Source organism: Oncorhynchus mykiss, chromosome 2 (genome assembly GCF_013265735.2).
Source record: "Oncorhynchus mykiss isolate Arlee chromosome 2, USDA_OmykA_1.1, whole genome shotgun sequence".
NCBI lineage: Eukaryota > Metazoa > Chordata > Actinopteri > Salmoniformes > Salmonidae > Oncorhynchus > Oncorhynchus mykiss.
The window spans coordinates 12,804,557-12,832,429 of NC_048566.1; the positions used below are offsets into that span (position 1 = coordinate 12,804,557).

Here is a 27,873-nt window from a genome sequence, read left to right on the forward strand (position 1 = left end):
CTGACCCCCGACAACGATGAGACAGCCTATAGGGAGGAGGTCAGAGACCTGGTGGTAGGCCTGATCCCCGACAACGATGAGACAGCCTATAGGGAGGAGGTCAGAGACCTGGTGGTAGGGCCTGATCCCCGACAACGATGAGACAGCCTATAGGGAGGAGGTCAGAGACCTGGTGGTAGGGCCTGATCCCCGACAACGATGAGACAGCCTATAGGGAGGAGGTCAGAGACCTGGTGGTAGGGCCTGATCCCCGACAACGATGAGACAGCCTATAGGGAGGAGGTCAGAGACCTGGTGGTAGGCCTGATCACCGACAACGATGAGACAGCCTATAGGAGGAGATCAGAGACCTGGTGGTAGGCCTGATCCCCGACAACGATGAGACAGCCTATAGGGAGGAGGTCAGAGACCTGGTGTTAGGGCCTGATCCCCGACAACGATGAGACAGCCTATAGGGAGGAGGTCAGAGACCTGGTGGTAGGGCCTGATCCCCGACAACGATGAGACAGCATATAGGGAGGAGGTCAGAGACGTGGTGGTAGGCCTGATCCCCGACAACGATGAGACAGCCTATAGGGAGGAGGTCAGAGACCTGGTGGTAGGCCTGATCCCCGACAACGATGAGACAGCCTATAGGGAGGAGGTCAGAGACCTGGTGGTAGGCCTGATCCCCGACAACGATGAGACAGCCTATAGGGAGGAGGTCAGAGACCTGGTGGTAGGCCTGATCCCCGACAACGATGAGACAGCCTATAGGGAGGAGGTCAGAGACCTGGTGGTAGGCCTGACCCCCGACAACGATGAGACAGCCTATAGGGAGGAGGTCAGAGACCTGGTGGTAGGCCTGATCCCCGACAACGATGAGACAGCCTATAGGGAGGAGGTCAGAGACCTGGTGGTAGGGCCTGATCCCCGACAACGATGAGACAGCCTATAGGGAGGAGGTCAGAGACCTGGTGGTAGGGCCTGATCCCCGACAACGATGAGACAGCCTATAGGGAGGAGGTCAGAGACCTGGTGGTAGGGCCTGATCCCCGACAACGATGAGACAGCCTATAGGGAGGAGGTCAGAGACCTGGTGGTAGGCCTGATCACCGACAACGATGAGACAGCCTATAGGAGGAGATCAGAGACCTGGTGGTAGGCCTGATCCCCGACAACGATGAGACAGCCTATAGGGAGGAGGTCAGAGACCTGGTGTTAGGGCCTGATCCCCGACAACGATGAGACAGCCTATAGGGAGGAGGTCAGAGACCTGGTGGTAGGGCCTGATCCCCGACAACGATGAGACAGCATATAGGGAGGAGGTCAGAGACGTGGTGGTAGGCCTGATCCCCGACAACGATGAGACAGCCTATAGGGAGGAGGTCAGAGACCTGGTGGTAGGCCTGATCCCCGACAACGATGAGACAGCCTATAGGGAGGAGGTCAGAGACCTGGTGGTAGGCCTGATCCCCGACAACGATGAGACAGCCTATAGGGAGGAGGTCAGAGACCTGGTGGTAGGCCTGATCCCCGACAACGATGAGACAGCCTATAGGGAGGAGGTCAGAGACCTGGTGGTAGGCCTGATCCCCGACAACGATGAGACAGCCTATAGGGAGGAGGTCAGAGACCTGGTGGTAGGCCTGATCCCCGACAACGATGAGACAGCCTATAGGGAGGAGGTCAGAGACCTGGTGGTAGGCCTGATCCCCGACAACGATGAGACAGCCTATAGGGAGGAGGTCAGAGACCTGGTGGTAGGGCCTGATCCCCGACAACGATGAGACAGCCTATAGGGAGGAGGTCAGAGACCTGGTGGTAGGCCTGATCACCGACAACGATGAGACAGCCTATAGGAGGAGATCAGAGACCTGGTGGTAGGCCTGATCCCCGACAACGATGAGACAGCCTATAGGGAGGAGGTCAGAGACCTGGTGGTAGGGCCTGATCCCCGACAACGATGAGACAGCCTATAGGGAGGAGGTCAGAGACCTGGTGGTAGGCCTGATCCCCGACAACGATGAGACAGCCTATAGGGAGGAGGTCAGAGACCTGGTGGTAGGCCTGATCCCCGACAACGATGAGACAGCCTATAGGGAGGAGGTCAGAGACCTGGTGGTAGGCCTGATCCCCGACAACGATGAGACAGCCTATAGGGAGGAGGTCAGAGACCTGGTGGTAGGGCCTGATCCCCGACAACGATGAGACAGCATATAGGGAGGAGGTCAGAGACCTGGTGGTAGGCCTGATCCCCGACAACGATGAGACAGCCTATAGGGAGGAGGTCAGAGACCTGGTGGTAGGCCTGATCCCCGACAACGATGAGACAGCCTATAGGGAGGAGGTCAGAGACCTGGTGGTAGGCCTGATCCCCGACAACGATGAGACAGCCTATAGGGAGGAGGTCAGAGACCTGGTGGTAGGCCTGATCCCCGACAACGATGAGACAGCCTATAGGGAGGAGGTCAGAGACCTGGTGGTAGACCTGATCCCCGACAACGATGAGACAGCCTATAGGGAGGAGGTCAGAGACCTGGTGGTAGGGCCTGATCCCCGACAACGATGAGACAGCCTATAGGGAGGAGGTCAGAGACCTGGTGGTAGGCCTGATCACCGACAACGATGAGACAGCCTATAGGGAGGAGGTCAGAGACCTGGTGGTAGGCCTGATCCCCGACAACGATGAGACAGCCTATAGGGAGGAGGTCAGAGACCTGGTGGTAGACCTGATCCCCGACAACGATGAGACAGCCTATAGGGAGGAGGTCAGAGACCTGGTGGTAGGGCCTGATCCCCGACAACGATGAGACAGCCTATAGGGAGGAGGTCAGAGACCTGGTGGTAGGCCTGATCCCCGACAACGATGAGACAGCCTATAGGGAGGAGGTCAGAGACCTGGTGGTAGACCTGATCCCCGACAACGATGAGACAGCCTATAGGGTGGAGGTCAGAGACCTGGTGGTAGGTCCTGATCCCCGACAACGATGAGACAGCCTATAGGGAGGAGGTCAGAGACCTGGTGGTAGGCCTGATCCCCGACAACGATGAGACAGCCTATAGGGAGGAGGTCAGAGACCTGGTGGTAGGGCCTGATCCCCGACAACGATGAGACAGCCTATAGGGAGGAGGTCAGAGACCTGGTGGTAGGCCTGATCCCCGACAACGATGAGACAGCCTATAGGGAGGAGGTTAGAGACCTGTTGGTAGGGCCTGATCCCCGACAATGATGAGACAGCCTATAGGGAGGAGGTCAGAGACCTGGTGGTAGGCCTGATCTTCGACAAAGATGAGACAACCTATAGGGAGGAGGTCAGAGACCTGGTGGTAGGCCTGATCACCGACAACGATGAGACATTCTATAGGAGGAGATCAGAGACCTGGTGGTAGGCCTGATCCCCGACAACGATGAGACAGCCTATAGGGAGGAGGTCAGAGACCTGGTGTTAGGGCCTGATCCCCGACAACGATGAGACAGCCTATAGGGAGGAGGTCAGAGACCTGGTGGTAGGGCCTGATCCCCGACAACGATGAGACAGCATATAGGGAGGAGGTCAGAGACGTGGTGGTAGGCCTGATCCCCGACAACGATGAGACAGCCTATAGGGAGGAGGTCAGAGACCTGGTGGTAGGCCTGATCCCCGACAACGATGAGAAAGCCTATAGGGAGGATGTCAGAGACCTGGTGGTAGGCCTGATCACCGACAACGATGAGACAGCCTATAGGGAGGAGGTCAGAGACCTGGTGGTAGGCCTGATCCCCGACAACGATGAGACAGCCTATAGGGAGGAGGTCAGAGACCTGGTGGTAGACCTGATCCCCGACAACGATGAGACAGCCTATAGGGAGGAGGTCAGAGACCTGGTGGTAGGGCCTGATCCCCGACAACGATGAGACAGCCTATAGGGAGGAGGTCAGAGACCTGGTGGTAGGCCTGATCCCCGACAACGATGAGACAGCCTATAGGGAGGAGGTCAGAGACCTGGTGGTAGACCTGATCCCCGACAACGATGAGACAGCCTATAGGGTGGAGGTCAGAGACCTGGTGGTAGGTCCTGATCCCCGACAACGATGAGACAGCCTATAGGGAGGAGGTCAGAGACCTGGTGGTAGGCCTGATCCCCGACAACGATGAGACAGCCTATAGGGAGGAGGTCAGAGACCTGGTGGTAGGGCCTGATCCCCGACAACGATGAGACAGCCTATAGGGAGGAGGTCAGAGACCTGGTGGTAGGCCTGATCCCCGACAACGATGAGACAGCCTATAGGGAGGAGGTTAGAGACCTGTTGGTAGGGCCTGATCCCCGACAATGATGAGACAGCCTATAGGGAGGAGGTCAGAGACCTGGTGGTAGGCCTGATCTTCGACAAAGATGAGACAACCTATAGGGAGGAGGTCAGAGACCTGGTGGTAGGCCTGATCACCGACAACGATGAGACATTCTATAGGAGGAGATCAGAGACCTGGTGGTAGGCCTGATCCCCGACAACGATGAGACAGCCTATAGGGAGGAGGTCAGAGACCTGGTGTTAGGGCCTGATCCCCGACAACGATGAGACAGCCTATAGGGAGGAGGTCAGAGACCTGGTGGTAGGGCCTGATCCCCGACAACGATGAGACAGCATATAGGGAGGAGGTCAGAGACGTGGTGGTAGGCCTGATCCCCGACAACGATGAGACAGCCTATAGGGAGGAGGTCAGAGACCTGGTGGTAGGCCTGATCCCCGACAACGATGAGAAAGCCTATAGGGAGGATGTCAGAGACCTGGTGGTAGGCCTGATCCCCGACAACGATGAGACAGCCTATAGGGAGGAGGTCAGAGACCTGGTGGTAGGGCCTGATCCCCGACAACGATGAGACAGCCTATAGGGAGGAGGTCAGAGACCTGGTGGTAGGCCTGATCCCCGACAACGATGAGACAGCCTATAGGGAGGAGGTCAGAGACCTGGTGGTAGGCCTGATCCCCGACAACGATGAGACAGCCTATAGGGAGGAGGTCAGAGACCTGGTGGTAGGGCCTGATCCCCGACAACGATGAGACAGCCTATAGGGAGGAGGTCAGAGACCTGGTGGTAGGCCTGATCACCGACAACGATGAGACAGCCTATAGGAGGAGATCAGAGACCTGGTGGTAGGCCTGATCCCCGACAACGATGAGACAGCCTATAGGGAGGAGGTCAGAGACCTGGTGGTAGGGCCTGATCCCCGACAACGATGAGACATTATATAGGGAGGAGGTCAGAGACCTGGTGGTAGGCCTGATCCCCGACAACGATGAGACAGCCTATAGGGAGGAGGTCAGAGACCTGGTGTTAGGGCCTGATCCCCGACAACGATGAGACAGCCTATAGGGAGGAGGTCAGAGACCTGGTGGTAGGGCCTGATCCCCGACAACGATGAGACAGCCTATAGGGAGGAGGTCAGAGACCTGGTGGTAGGGCCTGATCCCTGACAACGATGAGACAGCCTATAGGGAGGAGGTCAGAGACCTGGTGGTAGGGCCTGATCCCCGACAACGATGAGACAGCCTATAGGGAGGAGGTCAGAGACCTGGTGGTAGGCCTGATCCCCGACAACGATGAGACAGCCTATAGGGAGGAGGTCAGAGACCTGGTGGTAGGGCCTGATCCCCGACAACGATGAGACAGCCTATAGGGAGGAGGTCAGAGACCTGGTGGTAGGCCTGATCCCCGACAACGATGAGACAGCCTATAGGGAGGAGGTCAGAGACCTGGTGGTAGGTCCTGATCCCGGACAACGATGAGACAGCCTATAGGGAGGAGGTCAGAGACCTGGTGGTAGGGCCTGATCCCCGACAACGATGAGACAGCCTATAGGGAGGAGGTCAGAGACCTGGTGGTAGGCCTGATCCCCGACAACGATGAGACAGCCTATAGGGAGGAGGTCAGAGACCTGGTGGTAGGGCCTGATCCCCGACAACGATGAGACAGCCTATAGGGAGGAGGTCAGAGACCTGGTGGTAGGGCCTGATCCCCGACAACGATGAGACAGCCTATAGGGAGGAGGTCAGAGACCTGGTGGTAGACCTTATCCCCGACAACTATGAGACAGCCTATAGGGAGGAGGTCAGAGACCTGGTGGTAGGCCTGATCCCCGACAACGATGAGACAGCCTATAGGGAGGAGGTCAGAGACCTGGTGGTAGACCTGATCCCCGACAATGATGAGACAGCCTATAGGGAGGAGGTCAGAGACCTGGTGGTAGGCCTGATCCCCGACAACGATGAGACAGCCTATAGGGAGGAGGTCAGAGACCTGGTGGTAGGCCTGATCCCCGACAACGATGAGACAGCCTATAGGGAGGAGGTCAGAGACCTGGTGGTAGACCTGATCCCCGACAACGATGAGACAGCCTATAGGGAGGAGGTCAGAGACCTGGTGGTAGACCTGATCCCCGACAACTATGAGACAGCCTATAGGGAGGAGGTCAGAGACCTGGTGGTAGGCCTGATCCCCGACAACGATGAGACAGCCTATAGGAGGAGGTCAGAGACCTGGTGGTAGGCCTGATCCCCGACAACGATGAGACAGCCTATAGGAGGAGGTCAGAGACCTGGTGGTAGGCCTGATCCCCAACAACGATGAGACAGCCTATAGGGTGGAGGTCAGAGACCTGGTGGTAGGCCTGATCCCCGACAACGATGAGACAGCCTATAGGGAGGAGGTCAGAGACCTGGTGTTACATCCTTTTTGGACATGTAATTTGTGTTTTGGAAGGGCTGCGGTCTCAATCCACCACATCCTCGTTCGTCAGCCTTCCTTCCGTACCTGTATGGGCTGCGGTCTCAATCCACCACATCCTCGTTCGTCAGCCTTCCTTCCGTACCTGTATGGGCTGCGGTCTCAATCCACCACATCCTCGTTCGTCAGCCTTCCTTCCGTACCTGTATGGGCTGCGGTCTCAATCCACCACATCCTCGTTCGTCAGCCTTCCTTCCGTACCTGTATGGGCTGCGGTCTCAATCCACCACATCCTCGTTCGTCAGCCTTCCTTCCGTACCTGTATGGGCTGCGGTCTCAATCCACCACATCCTCGTTCGTCAGCCTTCCTTCCGTACCTGTATGGGCTGCGGTCTCAATCCACCACATCCTCGTTCGTCAGCCTTCCTTCCGTACCTGTATGGGCTGCGGTCTCAATCCACCACATCCTCGTTCGTCAGCCTTCCTTCCGTACCTGTATGGGCTGCGGTCTCAATCCACCACATCCTCGTTCGTCAGCCTTCCTTCCGTACCTGTATGGGCTGCGGTCTCAATCCACCGCATCCTCGTTCGTCAGCCTTCCTTCCGTACCTGTATGGGCTGCGGTCTCAATCCACCGCATCCTCGTTCGTCAGCCTTCCTTCCGTACCTGTATGGGCTGCGGTCTCAATTCACCGCATCCTCGTTCGTCAGCCTTCCTTCCGTACCTGTATGGGCTTCGGTCTCAATCCACCACATCCTCGTTCGTCAGCCTTCCTTCCGTACCTGCGGTGAAAACTGGCAGAGCTACAAGGCTATTTGTCCGACCAGGAGACATCACGGGAAATGTCTGTAACGTCTGAAAGGTCTCCCCTACAGACTAATGTGGCCCTCCTATAGAAAGGGGAGACTCTCACTAACACCTCTGTAACGTTAGAAAGGTCTCCCCTACAGACTAATGTGGCCCTCCTATAGAAAGGGGAGACTCTCACTAACACCTCTGTAACGTTAGAAAGGTCTCCCTTACAGACTAATGTGGCCCTCCTATAGAAAGGGGAGACTCTCACTAACACCTCTGTAACGTTAGAAAGGTCTCCCCTACAGACTAATGTGACCCTCCTATAGAAAGGGGAGACTCTCACGAACACCTCTGTAACGTTAGAAAGGTCTCCCGTACAGACTAATGTGGCCCTCCTATAGAAAGGGGAGACTCTCACTAACACCTCTGTAACGTTAGAAAGGTCTCCCCTACAGACTAATGTGGCCCTCCTATAGAAAGGGGAGACTCTCACGAACACCTCTGTAACGTCTGAAAGGTCTCCCCTACAGACTAATGTGGCCCTCCTATAGAAAGGGGAGACTCTCACTAACACGTTAGAAAGGTCTCCCCTACAGACTAATGTGGCCCTCCTATAGAAAGGGGAGACTCTCACGAACACGTCTGAAAGGTCTCCCCTACAGACTAATGTGGCCCTCCTATAGAAAGGGGAGACTCTCACGAACACCTCTGTAACGTCTGAAAGGTCTCCCCTACAGACTAATGTGGCCCTCCTATAGAAAGGGGAGACTCTCACTAACACCTCTGTAACGTTAGAAAGGTCTCCCCTACAGACTAATGTGGCCCTCCTATAGAAAGGGGAGACTCTCACGAACACCTCTGTAATGTTAGAAAGGTCTCCCCTACAGACTAATGTGACCCTCCTATAGAAAGGGGAGACTCTCACGAACACGTCTGTAACGTTAGAAAGGTCTCCCTTACAGACTAATGTGGCCCTCCTATAGAAAGGTTAGACTCTCACGAACACGATGGGTGTTCTCATCTGAAGGTAACCTGGTAACCGTTAAAAATTAAAAACCTAAAGGTAACCTTTAAAAATTAAAAACCTAAAGGTAACCTAGTTTTATGCACCCCAAAAGAGGTTCAAATGTAGAAAAAATATATAGTTCCGGATCTTTCTTATATCTCAGACAGAGGACACCTCAAAACCTTATTCCTTAAGATAGCCCAGAGAAATATTGACTATAGCAGTAAAGGCCAAATGTAGTATTTTATTAAATAATTTAATTCTATTTGTTTTTTGATACCTACAGGGGTAATATAATTCTAAATGAAATAACTCAATGATCCATGGTATGACCCTCTTAAAACAATTCCATATGACCATCTTATTAAAACAATTCCACATGACCATCTTATTAAAACAATTCCACATGTCCGCTTAGTAGAACCTGCTGAAGACTCACATGCTGGTCTGTGATTCATTAAACTAGATCGGCAGTTTCATGTCTCTATACTGTATTTCAGTTTCCTTCTCCAAGCCTCTAGAACACAGAGTCAGTCATTCAGTCGATCAGTCTCCACATTGAGACACCACCATTAACAACAACCTTAGGGAGGAGACCGACCAGGAAAAGTTTAAGAGATATTTATTTTTTTAGATATGCATTTTACACACATTGTAAAAGGAAATTAGCAAACTAATATACAGATACCTTTAAATGCCATTCTAGCCTGGTCCCAGATCTGTGTGTGTCCTCTGTCCATCTCCTTTGGTCATTACCACATCAAACACAGATCTGGGGACAGGATAATGTCATTCTGCACAAATTAGAAAATCTAACTGGCACTAGTGTTTAAAGTATAGGAAAGGAAATGGGAAGGGCAGAGAATTAAACCAACAGGAAATGGACAGGGCAGAGAATTAAACCAACAGGAAATGGACAGGGCAGAGAATTAAACCAACAGGAAATGGACAGTGCAGAGAATTACACCAACAGGAAATGGACAGTGCAGAGAATTAAACCAACAGGAAATGGACAGGGCAGAGAATTAAACCAACAGGAAATGGACAGTGCAGAGAATTAAACCAACAGGAAATGGACAGTGCAGAGAATGAATCAGGGAATAAACACAGACAACGTGTGTGAGGGGAGGAGAGGCAGCAGCATTTAAATCAGTCCAGAGATGTCATCATTCAGCCACATGTCTTCACAGACCGGCAGGAGACACGGAACAGACGCCATGCGGCCCTGATGGCACACTACTCTCTAGATAGTACACTACCTGTGCACTGTGTCGGGGAATAGACTGTCATTTGAGACACAGACAGGAATAGGGGTCAACTGATGATATCCCCGTACATACACTCTGAGCATTGCAGTACATTTATGGAACCAGTCTGGTTAACAGCAGGAGACTCTGGCCTCCTGTTATTTGCGTAGCATTTGTAAAGCGTATTAGACAACAACAACAAACAAGCAGCCTGTATATATTCCTGTGTTTATTTTGACATGTTTAACCACATGGTGTAGACATGCTGCACCAGGTGGAGTAGTCTGGGGGATGACAAAACAGACGTCGTCAAGGGTTACCAGGAACAAGAGTTCTCAAGAGCCTGAGTGCTGTCTTTGGTAGGCAATTGAACAAGACGTGTAAAGTCTACCACAGTATTATGAAGCCCTACTCGTCTAGTATCTCTCCTGGCATGGTCGAGAGAGACCATCTGACATCTGTTGTTTTAGCTTTTTAAAGTCTAGAAGGAGGTGGAGAGATGCAGACGATTAGAAAGAGGAAAAACAGCTTTTCCTTTTCAAAAAGGCACAATGAGTAATAACCAACGTATATAAACCCTGGATTTTTGATGTTATGTGTTGGCCATTGAGATGCTTTGAAGCCACCGGTCGGCCATATTGGCTCTCCCCAGTAGGGGATGGATTACTGATGTTATGTATTGGCCATTGAGATGCTTTGAAGCCATCGGTCGGCCATATTGGCTCTCCCCAGTAGGGGATGGATTACTGATGTTATGTATTGGCCATTGAGATGCTTTGAAGCCACCGGTTGGCCATATTGGCTCTCCCCAGTAGGGGATGGATTACTGATGTTATGTATTGGCCATTGAGATGCTTTGAAGCCACCGGTCGGCCATATTGGCTCTCCCCAGTAGGGGATGGATTACTGATGTTATGTGTTGGCCATTGAGATGCTTTGAAGCCACCGGTCGGCCATATTGGCTCTCCCCAGTAGGGGATGGATTACTGATGTTATGTGTTGGCCATTGAGATGCTTTGAAGCCACCGGTCGGCCATATTGGCTCTCCCCAGTAGGGGATGGATTACTGATGTTATGTGTTGGCCATTGAGATGCTTTGAAGCCACCGGTCGGCCATATTGGCTCTCCCCAGTAGGGGATGGATTACTGATGTTATGTGTTGGCCATTGAGATGCTTTGAAGCCACCGGTCGGCCATATTGGCTCTCCCCAGTAGGGGATGGATTACTGATGTTATGTGTTGGCCATTGAGATGCTTTGAAGCCACCGGTCGGCCATATTGGCTCTCCCCAGTAGGGGATGGATTACTGATGTTGTTATGTGTTGGCCATTGAGATGCTTTGAAGCCACCGGTCGGCCATATTGGCTCTCTCCATTAGGAGCAGGCCTCCATAGGAATGAATGGAATTCTACAGTGTTTCAATCAAATGTTTTTTTTGTTTTAGTGGGGACAGTAACATGAATCTAAAAAGGAAAATGTTATATATTATTTTATTTGTACGTTTAGCTCACATTATATAATGTAAAAATATTAAGGTGTCTGTAATGGAATACATGTTGTTAAAACCAATTAATAAATACATTTCTTTAGCTTCCAAAACATTGTTTTGGCACGGTGGCTTCAACACAGCGCCCCCTGTCAGTCATCTAGTGTATATATAAACCATTGGTTATAACAGATATGAAAGTTATCTTATTATGTGAGGTGAAAGATTCTTCAGCCTGAAAAAAAAAAAAAAGCACAATTTTATTTTACTGACGGTTGAAAAATATTTGTTAAACAATTTCAAGGAAGTGACTCTCTCATTGGTGGGTTGTGGCTATTATAATTAACCCTCAGCGTGATTCATCCATCTTCGGGATGTTTAAACCATGGCCTTCCAGAGACCCAGCTCTACTTCTACCTAGCAACAGTACTCTGCTCCAGTACTTTGTCCCTCTCAGCTAGCCGTAGATAGAATGGTTTGTCCCTCTCAGCTAGCCGTAGATAAACTACTACCAGGCTTTTAAATTCCTTCCAGCGGACTAGTATCGAATTATAATAAGTACAAATCATCACTTAACAGAAGTGGCTTAATTATAAACTCATTTTAAAACTGAAGAGAACACGAAGGATAGTATTGCCTGGTTCATATTAAAGTTCAACTTGGCGTTTTGAGAGCTTGAAGGTTCCTGAACGTTGCGTCCTGATCCCCAGCTTGACTGACAGTCCGCCTGGGGGTCAGTGACGGGTCTCTTTCACTCCTGCTTGTGAGGCGGGACAGCAGCCAGTCGGAACACTGCAATAGGGGTCACATGACAGGAAACAACAGCCTTCACCTTGCTGTTATTAAAACAAGTCCTACTGACTGAGCTGAGGTTTCTCCACACTTCTGGACGACAGAAATGTCCATTCAAAGCTTTTGTCTTCTGGGGAAGAAAGAAAAAAAATTATTCTGTGAAACCAAAAACTGGTGTTTTTAGGTCAGATGTCAGTCTGAATACAGGAGGTCTGGAACAGGCTGGAGGGACGGGCCTGCAGGTTGTTGTTGTTCTCCTGCAGCAGCTGTCCAACGGGAAGGGCTCCTCCTGTAATACAGTCACAATCTGCCTTCGTAGGACACACCTGGTTGATGTTTTCCTCTGCTATCAGACACCTCGGGGAGACGGACACCTCGGGACAGGGCGAAGAGACCGGGGAGTGAGGCTGGGAGAGGACACCTCGGGGTGAGGGTAACGCCTCCAGCCGGTCTCCCTCTACTTCAGGCAGAGGGCTGACTGTGGCGAAGCGGCTGTGGTAGTCAGACGAGGATCCGTGGCTGCAGGACGTCTTCGTGATCTCCAGGTCAGAGCCGCCGCTGAACTCTGACAAGTGGGAGGAGTGAGAGTCGGCTACGGAGGGCAGAGAGCCGCTGAGGTAGGGAGAGTCAAACTCTGAGGAGTTGGTGCTCTGCTGCTCAAGGAGACGAGCGTCCATATCCTCCCTCGTCTCCTGGATCTTACAGCCTCCTCCCTTCTTCAGCTTGCTTTTACTCTTCTTCCCCGAGGAAGAGGAGGAGGACTTGGCGGTGCCATCCTGGCCCTCTGAGGGGCATCCAGAGTGGCAGGACCAGCCACAGCGCCCAGCGTCTCTCCCATCATCCATAGCGTGGTCGTGTAGTTGACCAGCGGACTTACCCGGCTCTATGTCCACCTGCACCTCCATACTGGTCCCGTCTCTACACAAAACACCACCAGACAGAAAGGAAGAGGCAAGTTGAACACAGGTCTACAGGAGAGAGACAAGTCCTCTGTGGAGATGTCATTGAAATGTTAATGTTTCTAAATGACACGGCCCTGACCTGTAGTTGAGAAGGGATCCAGCCATTGCTTTGGTGCTAGCGTTGTCACTGATGGTCCCCAAGCTGAAGGTGGCCGACTCTCCACTCAGACTACACCTCTCCTTCTGAACATCAGCCTGGACCTCCAACCTGGAGCAGGGGACACGGGGGGACAGGAGAGGAGAGAGGACAGGGGGGAGGGGAGAGGACCGGGGAGGAGAGAGGACAGGGGGGAGGGGGAGGAGAGAGGACAGGACCGGGGGAGGAGATCAGACCTTAGTTTATTTTTCCAGTCACAATACAAGGTGCATACAGCCAGATGGACCTACAGCCACCTGACAGTAAGGTTGGCATCCTGTCCAGTCTCTCATTAGCCGACCCCAACACTGACCCGTTGAGGAAGCCGACCCCAACACTGACCCAACACTGGTAGTTGATCGGGTCTTGGAATTCCCTCCAAGCCAACCTAAAGCACCAGGACCGGGGGTCACTAGGAGTTCAAACCACCTACAGATGAACAGGTTGTTGAGATGTAGTTGTTTCTGGTTGTCACCTGATGTCACTAGTCCGCGTTGCCATGGTAAGAAAGCGTGATGCGTACTTGGTCTTTCTGATCCTGATGGCAGGTAGCCGAGCGGTTTGAGACAGAGGTCACTGGTTCAAATTACCAAGGCAACAAAGTGAAGAATATGTCCATGTGCCCTTGAGCAAGGCATGTAACCCTACAACACATTACACTGGACCTATCATACTGCTGGGACTGACCCTGTACAACAACACATTACACTGGACCTATCATACCACTGGGGCTGACCCTGTACAACAACACATTACACTGGACCTATCATACTGCTGGGACTGACCCTGTACAACAACACATTACACTGGACCTATCATACTGCTGGGACTGACCCTGTACAACAACACATTACACTGGACCTATCATACTGCTGGGACTGACCCTGTACAACAACACATTACACTGGACCTATCATACTGCTGGGACTGACCCTGTACAACAACACATTACACTGGACCTATCATACTGCTGGGACTGACCCTGTACAACAACACATTACACTGGACCTATCATACCGCTGGGACTGACCCTGTACAACAACACATTACACTGGACCTATCATACTGCTGGGACTGACCCTGTACAACAACACATTACACTGGACCTATCATACTGCTGGGACTGACCCTGTACAACAACACATTACACTGGACCTATCATACTGCTGGGACTGACCCTGTACAACAACACATTACACTGGACCTATCATACTGCTGGGACTGACCCTGTACAACAACACATTACACTGGACCTATCATACTGCTGGGACTGACCCTGTACAACAACACATTACACTGGACCTATCATACTGCTGGGACTGACCCTGTACAACAACACATTACACTGGACCTATCATACTGCTGGGACTGACCCTGTACAACAACACATTACACTGGACCTATCATACTGCTGGGACTGACCCTGTACAACAACACATTACACTGGACCTATCATACTGCTGGGACTGACCCTGTACAACAACACATTACACTGGACCTATCATACTGCTGGGACTGACCCTGTACAACAACACATTACACTGGACCTATCATACCACTGGGGCTGACCCTGTACAACAACACATTACACTGGACCTATCATACCACTGGGGCTGACCCTGTACAACAACACATTACACTGGACCTATCATACCGCTGGGACTGACCCTGTACAACAACACATTACACTGGACCTATCATACTGCTGGGACTGACCCTGTACAACAACACATTACACTGGACCTATCATACTGCTGGGACTGACCCTGTACAACAACACATTACACTGGACCTATCATACTGCTGGGACTGACCCTGTACAACAACACATTACACTGGACCTATCATACTGCTGGGACTGACCCTGTAAAACAACACATTACACTGGACCTATCATACTGCTGGGACTGACCCTGTACAACAACACATTACACTGGACCTATCATACTGCTGGGACTGACCCTGTACAACAACACATTACACTGGACCTATCATACTGCTGGGACTGACCCTGTACAACAACACATTACACTGGACCTATCATACTGCTGGGACTGACCCTGTAAAACAACACATTACACTGGACCTATCATACTGCTGGGACTGACCCTGTACAACAACACATTACACTGGACCTATCATACTGCTGGGACTGACCCTGTACAACAACACATTACACTGGACCTATCATACTGCTGGGACTGACCCTGTACAACAACACATTACACTGGACCTACCATACTGCTGGGACTGACCCTGTACAACAACACATTACACTGGACCTATCATACTGCTGGGACTGACCCTGTACAACAACACATTACACTGGACCTACCATACTGCTGGGACTGACCCTGTACAACAACACCTATCATGACTGACCCTGTAAAACAACACCTATCATACTACTATGACTGACCCTGTAAAACAACACCTATCATACTACTATGACTGACCCTGTAAAACAACACCTATCATACTAATACGACCCTGTAAAACAACGCCTATCATACTACTATGACTGACCCTGTAAAACAACACCTATCATACTACTGACCCTGTAAAACAACACCTATCATACCACTATGACTGACCCTGTAAAACAACACCTATTATACTACTATGACTGACCCTGTAAAACAACACCTATCATACTAATACGACCCTGTAAAACAACACCTATCATACTACTATGACTGACCCTGTAAAACAACACCTATCATACTACTATGACTGACCCTGTAAAACAACACCTATCATACTACTATGACTGACCCTGTAAAACAACACCTATCACACTACTATGACTGACCCTGTAAAACAACACCTATCATACTACTATGACTGACCCTGTAAAACAACACCTATCATACTACTATGACTGACCCTGTAAAACAACACCTATCACACTACTATGACTGACCCTGTAAAACAACACCTATCATACTACTATGACTGACCCTGTAAAACAACACCTATCATACTACTATGACTGACCCTGTACAACAACACCTGTCATACTACGACTGACCCTGTAAAACAACACCTATCATACTACTATGACTGACCCTGTAAAACAACACCTATCATACCACTGACCCTGTAAAACAACACCTATCACACTACTATGACTGACCCTGTAAAACAACACCTATCATACTAATACGACCCTGTAAAACAACACCTATCATACTACTATGACTGACCCTGTAAAACAACACCTATCATACTACCATGACTGACCCTGTAAAACAACACCTATCATACTACTATGAGTGACCCTGTAAAACAACACCTATCATACTACTATGACTGACCCTGTACAACAACACCTGTCATACTACTATGACTGACCCTGTAAAACAACACCTATCATACTACTATGACTGACCCTGTAAAACAACACCTATCATACCACTGACCCTGTAAAACAACACCTATCACACTACTATGACTGACCCTGTAAAACAACACCTATCATACTACTGACCATGTAAAACAACACCTATCATACTACTATGACTGACCCTGTAAAACAACACCTATCATACCACTGACCCTGTAAAACAACACCTATCATACCACTGACCCTGTAAAACAACACCTATCACACTACTATGACTGACCCTGTAAAACAACACCTATCATACTAATACGACCCTGTAAAACAACACCTATCATACTACTATGACTGACCCTGTAAAACAACACCTATCATACTAATACGACCCTGTAAAACAACACCTATCATACTAATACGACCCTGTAAAACAAAACATATCATGACTGACCCTGTAAAACAACACCTATCATACTACTATGACTGACCCTGTAAAACAACACCTGTCATACTACTATGACTGACCCTGTAAAACAACACCTATCATACTAATACGACCCTGTAAAACAACACCTATCATACTACTATGACTGACCCTGTAAAACAACACCTATCATACTAATACGACCCTGTAAAACAACGCCTATCATACTACTATGACTGACCCTGTAAAACAACACCTATCATACTACTGACCCTGTAAAACAACACCTATCATACTACTATGACTGACCCTGTAAAACAACACCTATTATACTACTATGACTGACCCTGTAAAACAACACCTATCATACTAATACGACCCTGTAAAACAACACCTATCATACTACTATGACTGACCCTGTAAAACAACACCTATCATACTAATACGACCCTGTAAAACAACGCCTATCATACTACTATGACTGACCCTGTAAAACAACACCTATCATACTACTGACCCTGTAAAACAACACCTATCATACTACTATGACTGACCCTGTAAAACAACACCTATTATACTACTATGACTGACCCTGTAAAACAACACCTATTATACTACTATGACTGACCCTGTAAAACAACACCTATCATACTAATACGACCCTGTAAAACAACACCTATCATACTACTATGACTGACCCTGTAAAACAACACCTATCATACCACTGACCCTGTAAAACAACACCTATCATACCACTGACCCTGTAAAACAACACCTATCATACCACTGACCCTGTAAAACAACACCTATCACACTACTATGACTGACCCTGTAAAACAACACCTATCATACTAATACGACCCTGTAAAACAACACCTATCATACTACTATGACTGACCCTGTAAAACAACACCTATCATACTACTATGACTGACCCTGTAAAACAACACCTATCATACCACTGACCCTGTAAAACAACACCTATCATACCACTGACCCTGTAAAACAACACCTATCATACCACTGACCCTGTAAAACAACACCTATCACACTACTATGACTGACCCTGTAAAACAACACCTATCATACTAATACGACCCTGTAAAACAACACCTATCATACTACTATGACTGACCCTGTAAAACAACACCTATCATCCTACTATGACTGACCCTGTAAAACAACACCTATCATACTACTATGACTGACCCTGTAAAACAACACCTATCATACTACTATGACTGACCCTGTAAAACAACATCGATCACACTACTATGACTGACCCTGTAAAATAACACCTATCATACTACTACGGTTGACCCTGTAAAACAACACCCATCACACTACTGACCCTGTAAAACAACACCTATCACACTACTGACCCTGTAAAACAACACCTATCACACTACTGACCCTGTAAAACAACACCTATCACACTACTGACCCATCTTGGTTCAAATCTCTCTTGGAAAAAAAATAATCTGTTTTTATCTCAACGAGACTAACCTGGTTGAATAAAGGTTCAATCCAATCCAAAAGTACTGACCTGTTCAGGTAGTTGACCATGGCGCTGCCAGACAGAGATCCGGTGATGCTGGCCCCAGCCAGGGCCATGGTGGAGGCGTTCTCACTCAGGTTGTCCCTCATGGCGCCCATCCGGTCCACGTGGCTCCCGCTGGCACTCAGACTGCCCGTCATGCCCCCCACGCTACCTTCTCCGATGCTGGGGTTGTTCCTGGTGTCCGCCACAGAGGTCGTGTCTGAGGAGACAGGGGAGAGAGCAGGAGTTCATCAGAGCCGCTCTATAAACTAAAAGACTAGGTCTTTCTCCTGTTGGTTCTCTCCCTTCTCTGGCCTCGTCTTTTCTAGAAGGTCTGTAACAAGGTCTTTCTCCTGTTGGTTCTCTCCCTTCTCGTCTTTTCTAGAAGGTCTGTATAACAAGGTCTTTCTCCTGTTGGTTCTCTCTCTTCTATGTCCTCGTCTTTTCTAGAAGGTCTGTAACAAGGTCTTTCTCCTGTTGGTTCTCTCCCTTCTCTGTCCTCGTCTTTTCTAGAAGGTCTGTAACAAGGTCTTTCTCCTGTTGGTTCTCTCCCCTCTCGTCTTTTCTAGAAGGTCTGTAGTCCAACCTCACCTTTTGAACATTCTCCTCCTCTAGGAGGGTCAGAGGTCATCAGAGTCCAGTCACAATGAGTCAGCTAACACAACTCATTCAGACTAAACACCAGGTTACTCACAGTGTGTGTGTGTGTGTCTCTGTGTGTGTGTGTGTGTGTGTGTGTGTGTGTGTGTGTGTGTGTGTGTGTGGAGAGACGTACCAGTAGCTTGCGCCCCACTCCCTGCGGTCATCTGGTTCTCGTCATCGAACTCGATGCGGACTCCTTTCCCATTACCAGTGGAGACGCCACAGCCCCCGCTGCGACACAGAGAGATGGGCACCACGCCGTACACGTACGCCAGCATGATGGGCACGCCGATGCCTGGACACACAGAGAGAGAGACAGTTAACCACCTCACACCCTGGGGAGGGACACCAGACAACCAGCAGAGACCACTGTGTCTCCTAAGAGCAGTCGGTCACTACTAGCTCATCTAAACAACCAGAGACCCCTGTGTCTCCTAAGAGCAGTCGGTCACTACTAGCTCATCTAAACAACCAGAGACCCCTGTGTCTCCTAAGAGCAGTCGGTCACTACTAGCTCATCTAAACAACCAGAGACCCCTGTGTCTCCTAAGAGCAGTCGGTCACTACTAGCTCATCTAAACAACCAGAGACCCCTGTGTCTCCTAAGAGCAGTCGGTCACTACTAGCTCATCTAAACAACCAGAGACCCCTGTGTCTCCTAAGAGCAGTCGGTCACTACTAGCTCATCTAAACAACCAGAGACCCCTGTGTCTCCTAAGAGCAGTCGGTCACTACTAGCTCATCTAAACAACCAGAGACCCCTGTGTCTCCTAAGAGCAGTCGGTCACTACTAGCTCATCTAAACAACCAGAGACCCCTGTGTCTCCTAAGAGCAGTCGGTCACTACTAGCTCATCTAAACAACCAGAGACCCCTGTGTCTCCTAAGAGCAGTTGGTCACTACTAGCTCATCTAAACAACCAGAGACCCCTGTGTCTCCTAAGAGCAGTCGGTCACTACTAGCTCATCTAAACAACCAGAGACCCCTGTGTCTCCTAAGAGCAGTCGGTCACTACTAGCTCATCTAAACAACCAGAGACCCCTGTGTCTCCTAAGAGCAGTCGGTCACTACTCAGGGGACATGATGACAGACAGTACAGTATACTGACCACAGGGGACATGATGACAGACAGAATACAGTATACTGACCACAGGGGACATGATGACAGACAGAGTACAGTATACTGACCACAGGGGACATGATGACAGACAGAGTACAGTATACTGACCACAGGGGACATGATGACAGACAGAGTACAGTATACTGACCACAGGGGACATGATGACAGAGTACAGTATACTGACCACAGGGGACATGATGACAGACAGAATACAGTATACTGACCGACAGAGACGGCTGCCACCACAGGAGACATGATGACAGACAGAGTACAGTATACTGACCACAGGGGACATGATGACAGACAGAATACAGTATACTGACCGACAGAGACGGCTGCCACCACAGGAGACATGATGACAGACAGAGTACAGTATACTGACCACAGGGGACATGATGACAGACAGAATACAGTATACTGACCGACAGAGACGGCTGCCACCACAGGAGACATGATGACAGACAGAGTGACTCCTCCTACTATCACCAGGTTCCTCCTGTGAGGAGAGATGTCCTTCCCCTCATAGCGGTTATAGATCTAACAGACAGACAGACGGGTTAGAGGTCAGAGGTTATAGGTCAGACAGAGTGACTCCTCCTGCTATCACCAGGTTCCTCCTGTGAGGAGAGATGTCCTTCCCCTCATAGCGGTTATAGATCTAACAGACAGACAGACAGACGGGTTAGAGGTAAGAGGTTATAGATCAGACAGAGTGACTCCTCCTGCTATCACCAGGTTCCTCCTGTGAGGAGAGATGTCCTTCCCCTCATAGCTGTTATAGATCTAACAGACATAGAGGGGTTAAAGGTCAGGGGTTATAGATCTGACAGGCAGACGGGTCAGAGGTTATAGACCAGACAGACGGACATACAGGGGTTATAGATCAGACAGACTGGGTTAGAGGTCAGAGGTTATAGATCTGACAGACAGATGGAGGTTACAGGTCAGGGGTCATGGATCTGACAGACAGATGGAGGTTACAGGTCAGGGGTCATGGATCTGACAGTCAGATGGAGGTTAAAGATCAGGGGTCATGGGTCTGACAGATGGGGGTTTACAGGTCAGGGGTTATGGATCTGATAGATGGAGGTTAAAGATCAGGGGTCATGGATCTGACAGATGGGGGTTTACAGGTCAGGGGTCATGGATCTGACAGATGGAGGTTACAGGTCAGGGGTCATGGATCTGACAGATGGGGGTTAGAGGTCAGGGGTCATGGATCTGACAGATGGGGGTTAGAGGTCAGGGGTCATGGATCTGACAGATGGGGGTTACAGGTCAGGGGTCAAAGATCTGACAGACAGGGTTAGGTCAGGGGTCACCGTACTGTGAGGAGAACCATGACTCCCGACTTACTGAAAACACGAGTGATGCAGTGGTTCCATCTATTGGCTAACGTTATTATTCTGTGTTCATATAAAACAACGGTATTATTCTGTCTGTGTTCATTAAAACAACTGTATTATTCTGTCTGTGTTCATTAAAACAACTGTATTATTCTGTCTGTGTTCATTAAAACAACTGTATTATTCTGTCTGTGTTCATTAAAACAACTGTATTATTCTGTCTGTGTTCATTAAAACAACTGTATTATTCTGTCTGTGTTCATTAAAACAACTGTATTATTCTGTCTGTGTTCATATAAAACAACTAACTATTATTCTGTGTTCATATAAAACAACTAACTGTATTATTCTGTGTTCATATAAAACAACTCACTGTATTATTCTGTGTTCATATAAAACAACTAACTGTATTATTCTGTGTTCATATAAAACAACTCACTGTATTATTCTGTGTTCATATAAAACAACTAACTGTATTATTCTGTGTTCATATAAAACAACTAACTGTATTATTCTGTGTTCATATAAAACAACTGTATTATTCTGTCTGTGTTCATATAAAACAACTAACTGTATTATTCTGTGTTCATATAAAACAACTAACTGTATTATTCTGTGTTCATATAAAACAACTAACTGTATTATTCTGTCTGTGTTCATATAAAACAACTGTATTATTCTGTGTTCATATAAAACAACTGTATTATTCTGTCTGTGTTCATATAAAACAACTCACTGTATTATTCTGTCTGTGTTCATATAAAACAACTAACTGTATTATTCTGTCTGTGTTCATATAAAACAACTGTATTATTCTGTGTTCATATAAAACAACTGTAGTATTCTGTCTGTGTTCATATAAAACAACTCACTGTATTATTCTGTCTGTGTTCATATAAAACAACTCACTGTATTATTCTGTCTGTGTTCATATAAAACAACTCACTGTATTATTCTGTCTGTGTTCATATAAAACAACTCACTGTATTATTCTGTCTGTGTTCATATAAAACAACTCACTGTATTATTCTGTCTGTGTTCATATAAAACAACTAACTGTATTATTCTGTGTTCATATAAAACAACTGTATTATTCTGTCTGTGTTCATATAAAACAACGGTATTATTCTGTCTGTGTTCATATAAAACAACTAACTGTATTATTCTGTGTTCATATAAAACAACTGTATTATTCTGTCTGTGTTCATTAAAACAACTGTATTATTCTGTCTGTGTTCATTAAAACAACTATTATTCTGTCTGTGTTCATTAAAACAACTGTATTATTCTGTCTGTGTTCATTAAAACAACTATTATTCTGTCTGTGTTCATATAAAACAACTGTATTATTCTGTCTGTGTTCATTAAAACAACTGTATTATTCTGTCTGTGTTCATATAAAACAACTATTATTCTGTCTGTGTTCATATAAAACAACTATTATTCTGTCTGTGTTCATTAAAACAACTGTATTATTCTGTGTTCATATAAAACAACTATTATTCTGTCTGTGTTCATTAAAACAACTGTATTATTCTGTGTTCATATAAAACAACTGTATTATTCTGTGTTCATATAAAACAACTGTATTATTCTGTGTTCATATAAAACAACTGTATTATTCTGTCTGTGTTCATTAAAACAACTGTATTATTCTGTGTTCATATAAAACAACTCACTGTATTATTCTGTGTTCATATAAAACAACTGTATTATTCTGTGTTCATATAAAACAACTGTATTATTCTGTGTTCATATAAAACAACTGTATTATTCTGTCTGTGTTCATTAAAACAACTGTATTATTCTGTGTTCATATAAAACAACTAACTGTATTATTCTGTCTGTGTTCATATAAAACAACTGTATTATTCTGTGTTCATATAAAACAACTGTATTATTCTGTGTTCATATAAAACAACTGTATTATTCTGTCTGTGTTCATTAAAACAACTGTATTATTCTGTGTTCATATAAAACAACTCACTGTATTATTCTGTGTTCATATAAAACAACTGTATTATTCTGTCTGTGTTCATTAAAACAACTGTATTATTCTGTGTTCATATAAAACAACTGTATTATTCTGTGTTCATATAAAACAACTAACTGTATTATTCTGTCTGTGTTCATATAAAACAACTGTATTATTCTGTGTTCATATAAAACAACTGTATTATTCTGTGTTCATATAAAACAACTAACTGTATTATTCTGTGTTCATATAAAACAACTAACTGTATTATTCTGTCTATATTCATATAAAACAACTGTATTATTCTGTCTGTGTTCATATAAAACAACTAACTGTATTATTCTGTGTTCATATAAAACAACTGTATTATTCTGTCTGTGTTCATTAAAACAACTGTATTATTCTGTCTGTGTTCATTAAAACAACTATTATTCTGTCTGTGTTCATATAAAACAACTATTATTCTGTCTGTGTTCATTAAAACAACTGTATTATTCTGTCTGTGTTCATTTAAAACAACTATTATTCTGTCTGTGTTCATATAAAACAACTGTATTATTCTGTCTGTGTTCATATAAAACAACTATTATTCTGTCTGTGTTCATTAAAACAACTGTATTATTCTGTCTGTGTTCATTAAAACAACTGTATTATTCTGTCTGTGTTCATTAAAACAACTGTATTATTCTGTCTGTGTTCATTAAAACAACTGTATTATTCTGTCTGTGTTCATATAAAACAACTGTATTATTCTGTCTGTGTTCATTAAAACAACTGTATTATTCTGTCTGTGTTCATTAAAACAACTGTATTATTCTGTGTTCATATAAAACAACTATCTGTATTATTCTATATTCATATAAAACAACTAACTGTATTATTCTGTGTTCATATAAAACAACTGTATTATTCTGTGTTCATATAAAACAACTATCTGTATTATTCTATATTCATATAAAACAACTAACTGTATTATTCTGTGTTCATATAAAACAACTAACTGTATTATTCTGTGTTCATATAAAACAACTATTATTCTGTCTGTGTTCATTAAAACAACTGTATTATTCTGTCTGTGTTCATTAAAACAACTGTATTATTCTGTGTTCATATAAAACAACTATCTGTATTATTCTATATTCATATGAAACAACTAACTGTATTATTCTGTGTTCATATAAAACAACTGTATTATTCTGTGTTCATATAAAACAACTATCTGTATTATTCTATATTCATATAAAACAACTAACTGTATTATTCTGTGTTCATATAAAACAACTATCTGTATTATTCTATATTCATATAAAACAACTAACTGTATTATTCTGTGTTCATATAAAACAACTGTATTATTCTGTGTTCATATAAAACAACTGTATTATTCTGTCTGTGTTCATTAAAACAACTGTATTATTCTGTCTGTGTTCATTAAAACAACTGTATTATTCTGTCTGTGTTCATTTAAAACAACTATTATTCTGTCTGTGTTCATATAAAACAACTGTATTATTCTGTCTGTGTTCATATAAAACAACTATTATTCTGTCTGTGTTCATTAAAACAACTGTATTATTCTGTCTGTGTTCATTAAAACAACTGTATTATTCTGTCTGTGTTCATATAAAACAACTGTATTATTCTGTCTGTGTTCATTAAAACAACTGTATTATTCTGTCTGTGTTCATTAAAACAACTGTATTATTCTGTGTTCATATAAAACAACTATCTGTATTATTCTATATTCATATAAAACAACTAACTGTATTATTCTGTGTTCATATAAAACAACTGTATTATTCTGTGTTCATATAAAACAACTATCTGTATTATTCTATATTCATATAAAACAACTAACTGTATTATTCTGTGTTCATATAAAACAACTAACTGTATTATTCTGTGTTCATATAAAACAACTGTATTATTCTGTCTGTGTTCATATAAAACAACTGTATTATTCTGTGTTCATATAAAACAACTAACTGTATTATTCTGTGTTCATATAAAACAACTGTATTATTCTGTCTGTGTTCATATAAAACAACTAACTGTATTATTCTGTCTGTGTTCATATAAAACAACTAACTGTATTATTCTGTGTTCATATAAAACAACTGTATTATTCTGTGTTCATATAAAACAACTATCTGTATTATTCTATATTCATATAAAACAACTAACTGTATTATTCTGTGTTCATATAAAACAACTAACTGTATTATTCTGTGTTCATATAAAACAACTGTATTATTCTGTCTGTGTTCATATAAAACAACTGTATTATTCTGTGTTCATATAAAACAACTAACTGTATTATTCTGTGTTCATATAAAACAACTGTATTATTCTGTCTGTGTTCATTAAAACAACTGTATTATTCTGTCTGTGTTCATTAAAACAACTATTATTCTGTCTGTGTTCATTAAAACAACTGTATTATTCTGTCTGTGTTCATTAAAACAACTATTATTCTGTCTGTGTTCATATAAAACAACTGTATTATTCTGTCTGTGTTCATTAAAACAACTGTATTATTCTGTCTGTGTTCATATAAAACAACTATTATTCTGTCTGTGTTCATATAAAACAACTATTATTCTGTCTGTGTTCATTAAAACAACTGTATTATTCTGTGTTCATATAAAACAACTATTATTCTGTCTGTGTTCATTAAAACAACTGTATTATTCTGTGTTCATATAAAACAACTGTATTATTCTGTGTTCATATAAAACAACTGTATTATTCTGTGTTCATATAAAACAACTGTATTATTCTGTCTGTGTTCATTAAAACAACTGTATTATTCTGTGTTCATATAAAACAACTCACTGTATTATTCTGTGTTCATATAAAACAACTAACTGTATTATTCTGTCTGTGTTCATATAAAACAACTGTATTATTCTGTGTTCATATAAAACAACTGTATTATTCTGTGTTCATATAAAACAACTGTATTATTCTGTCTGTGTTCATTAAAACAACTGTATTATTCTGTGTTCATATAAAACAACTCACTGTATTATTCTGTGTTCATATAAAACAACTGTATTATTCTGTGTTCATATAAAACAACTGTATTATTCTGTGTTCATATAAAACAACTGTATTATTCTGTCTGTGTTCATTAAAACAACTGTATTATTCTGTGTTCATATAAAACAACTAACTGTATTATTCTGTCTGTGTTCATATAAAACAACTGTATTATTCTGTGTTCATATAAAACAACTGTATTATTCTGTGTTCATATAAAACAACTGTATTATTCTGTCTGTGTTCATTAAAACAACTGTATTATTCTGTGTTCATATAAAACAACTCACTGTATTATTCTGTGTTCATATAAAACAACTAACTGTATTATTCTGTCTGTGTTCATTAAAACAACTGTATTATTCTGTGTTCATATAAAACAACTGTATTATTCTGTGTTCATATAAAACAACTGTATTATTCTGTGTTCATATAAAACAACTGTATTATTCTGTGTTCATATAAAACAACTAACTGTATTATTCTGTGTTCATATAAAACAACTGTATTATTCTGTGTTCATATAAAACAACTAACTGTATTATTCTGTGTTCATATAAAACAACTAACTGTATTATTCTGTCTATATTCATATAAAACAACTGTATTATTCTGTCTGTGTTCATATAAAACAACTAACTGTATTATTCTGTGTTCATATAAAACAACTGTATTATTCTGTCTGTGTTCATTAAAACAACTGTATTATTCTGTCTGTGTTCATTAAAACAACTATTATTCTGTCTGTGTTCATATAAAACAACTATTATTCTGTCTGTGTTCATTAAAACAACTGTATTATTCTGTGTTCATATAAAACAACTGTATTATTCTGTGTTCATATAAAACAACTATCTGTATTATTCTATATTCATATAAAACAACTAACTGTATTATTCTGTGTTCATATAAAACAACTATCTGTATTATTCTATATTCATATAAAACAACTGTATTATTCTGTGTTCATATAAAACAACTGTATTATTCTGTCTGTGTTCATATAAAACAACTAACTGTATTATTCTGTGTTCATATAAAACAACTATCTGTATTATTCTATATTCATATAAAACAACTGTATTATTCTGTGTTCATATAAAACAACTCACTGTATTATTCTGTCTGTGTTCATATAAAACAACTATCTGTATTATTCTGTGTTCATATAAAACAACTATCTGTATTATTCTATATTCATATAAAACAACTATCTGTATTATTCTATATTCATATAAAACAACTATCTGTATTATTCTGTGTTCATATAAAACAACTATCTGTATTATTCTATATTCATATAAAACAACTATCTGTATTATTCTATATTCAT

At 44.4% G+C, this 27,873-nt stretch overlaps 1 protein-coding gene across 2 annotated transcripts in view; it reads right to left on the reverse strand.

Moving 5' to 3' along the window:
- Window positions 1-9,093: 9,093 nt before the first annotated feature.
- The window catches only part of LOC110525147 (E3 ubiquitin-protein ligase RNF19A), a 76,747-nt gene continuing 57,967 nt past the window's right edge, over window positions 9,094-27,873 (reverse strand). For both annotated transcript variants that reach the window (XM_036938224.1, XM_036938228.1), the window contains exons 6-10: window positions 20,600-20,714; window positions 19,191-19,352; window positions 18,422-18,635; window positions 13,055-13,183; window positions 9,094-12,931 (exon numbers count right to left, since the gene is read on the reverse strand). In XM_036938224.1, coding sequence (XP_036794119.1) covers window positions 12,199-12,931; window positions 13,055-13,183; window positions 18,422-18,635; window positions 19,191-19,352; window positions 20,600-20,714 — 1,353 coding nt within the window. In that variant the 3' untranslated portion in view covers window positions 9,094-12,198. The remainder of the gene's footprint in view (window positions 12,932-13,054; window positions 13,184-18,421; window positions 18,636-19,190; window positions 19,353-20,599; window positions 20,715-27,873) is intronic.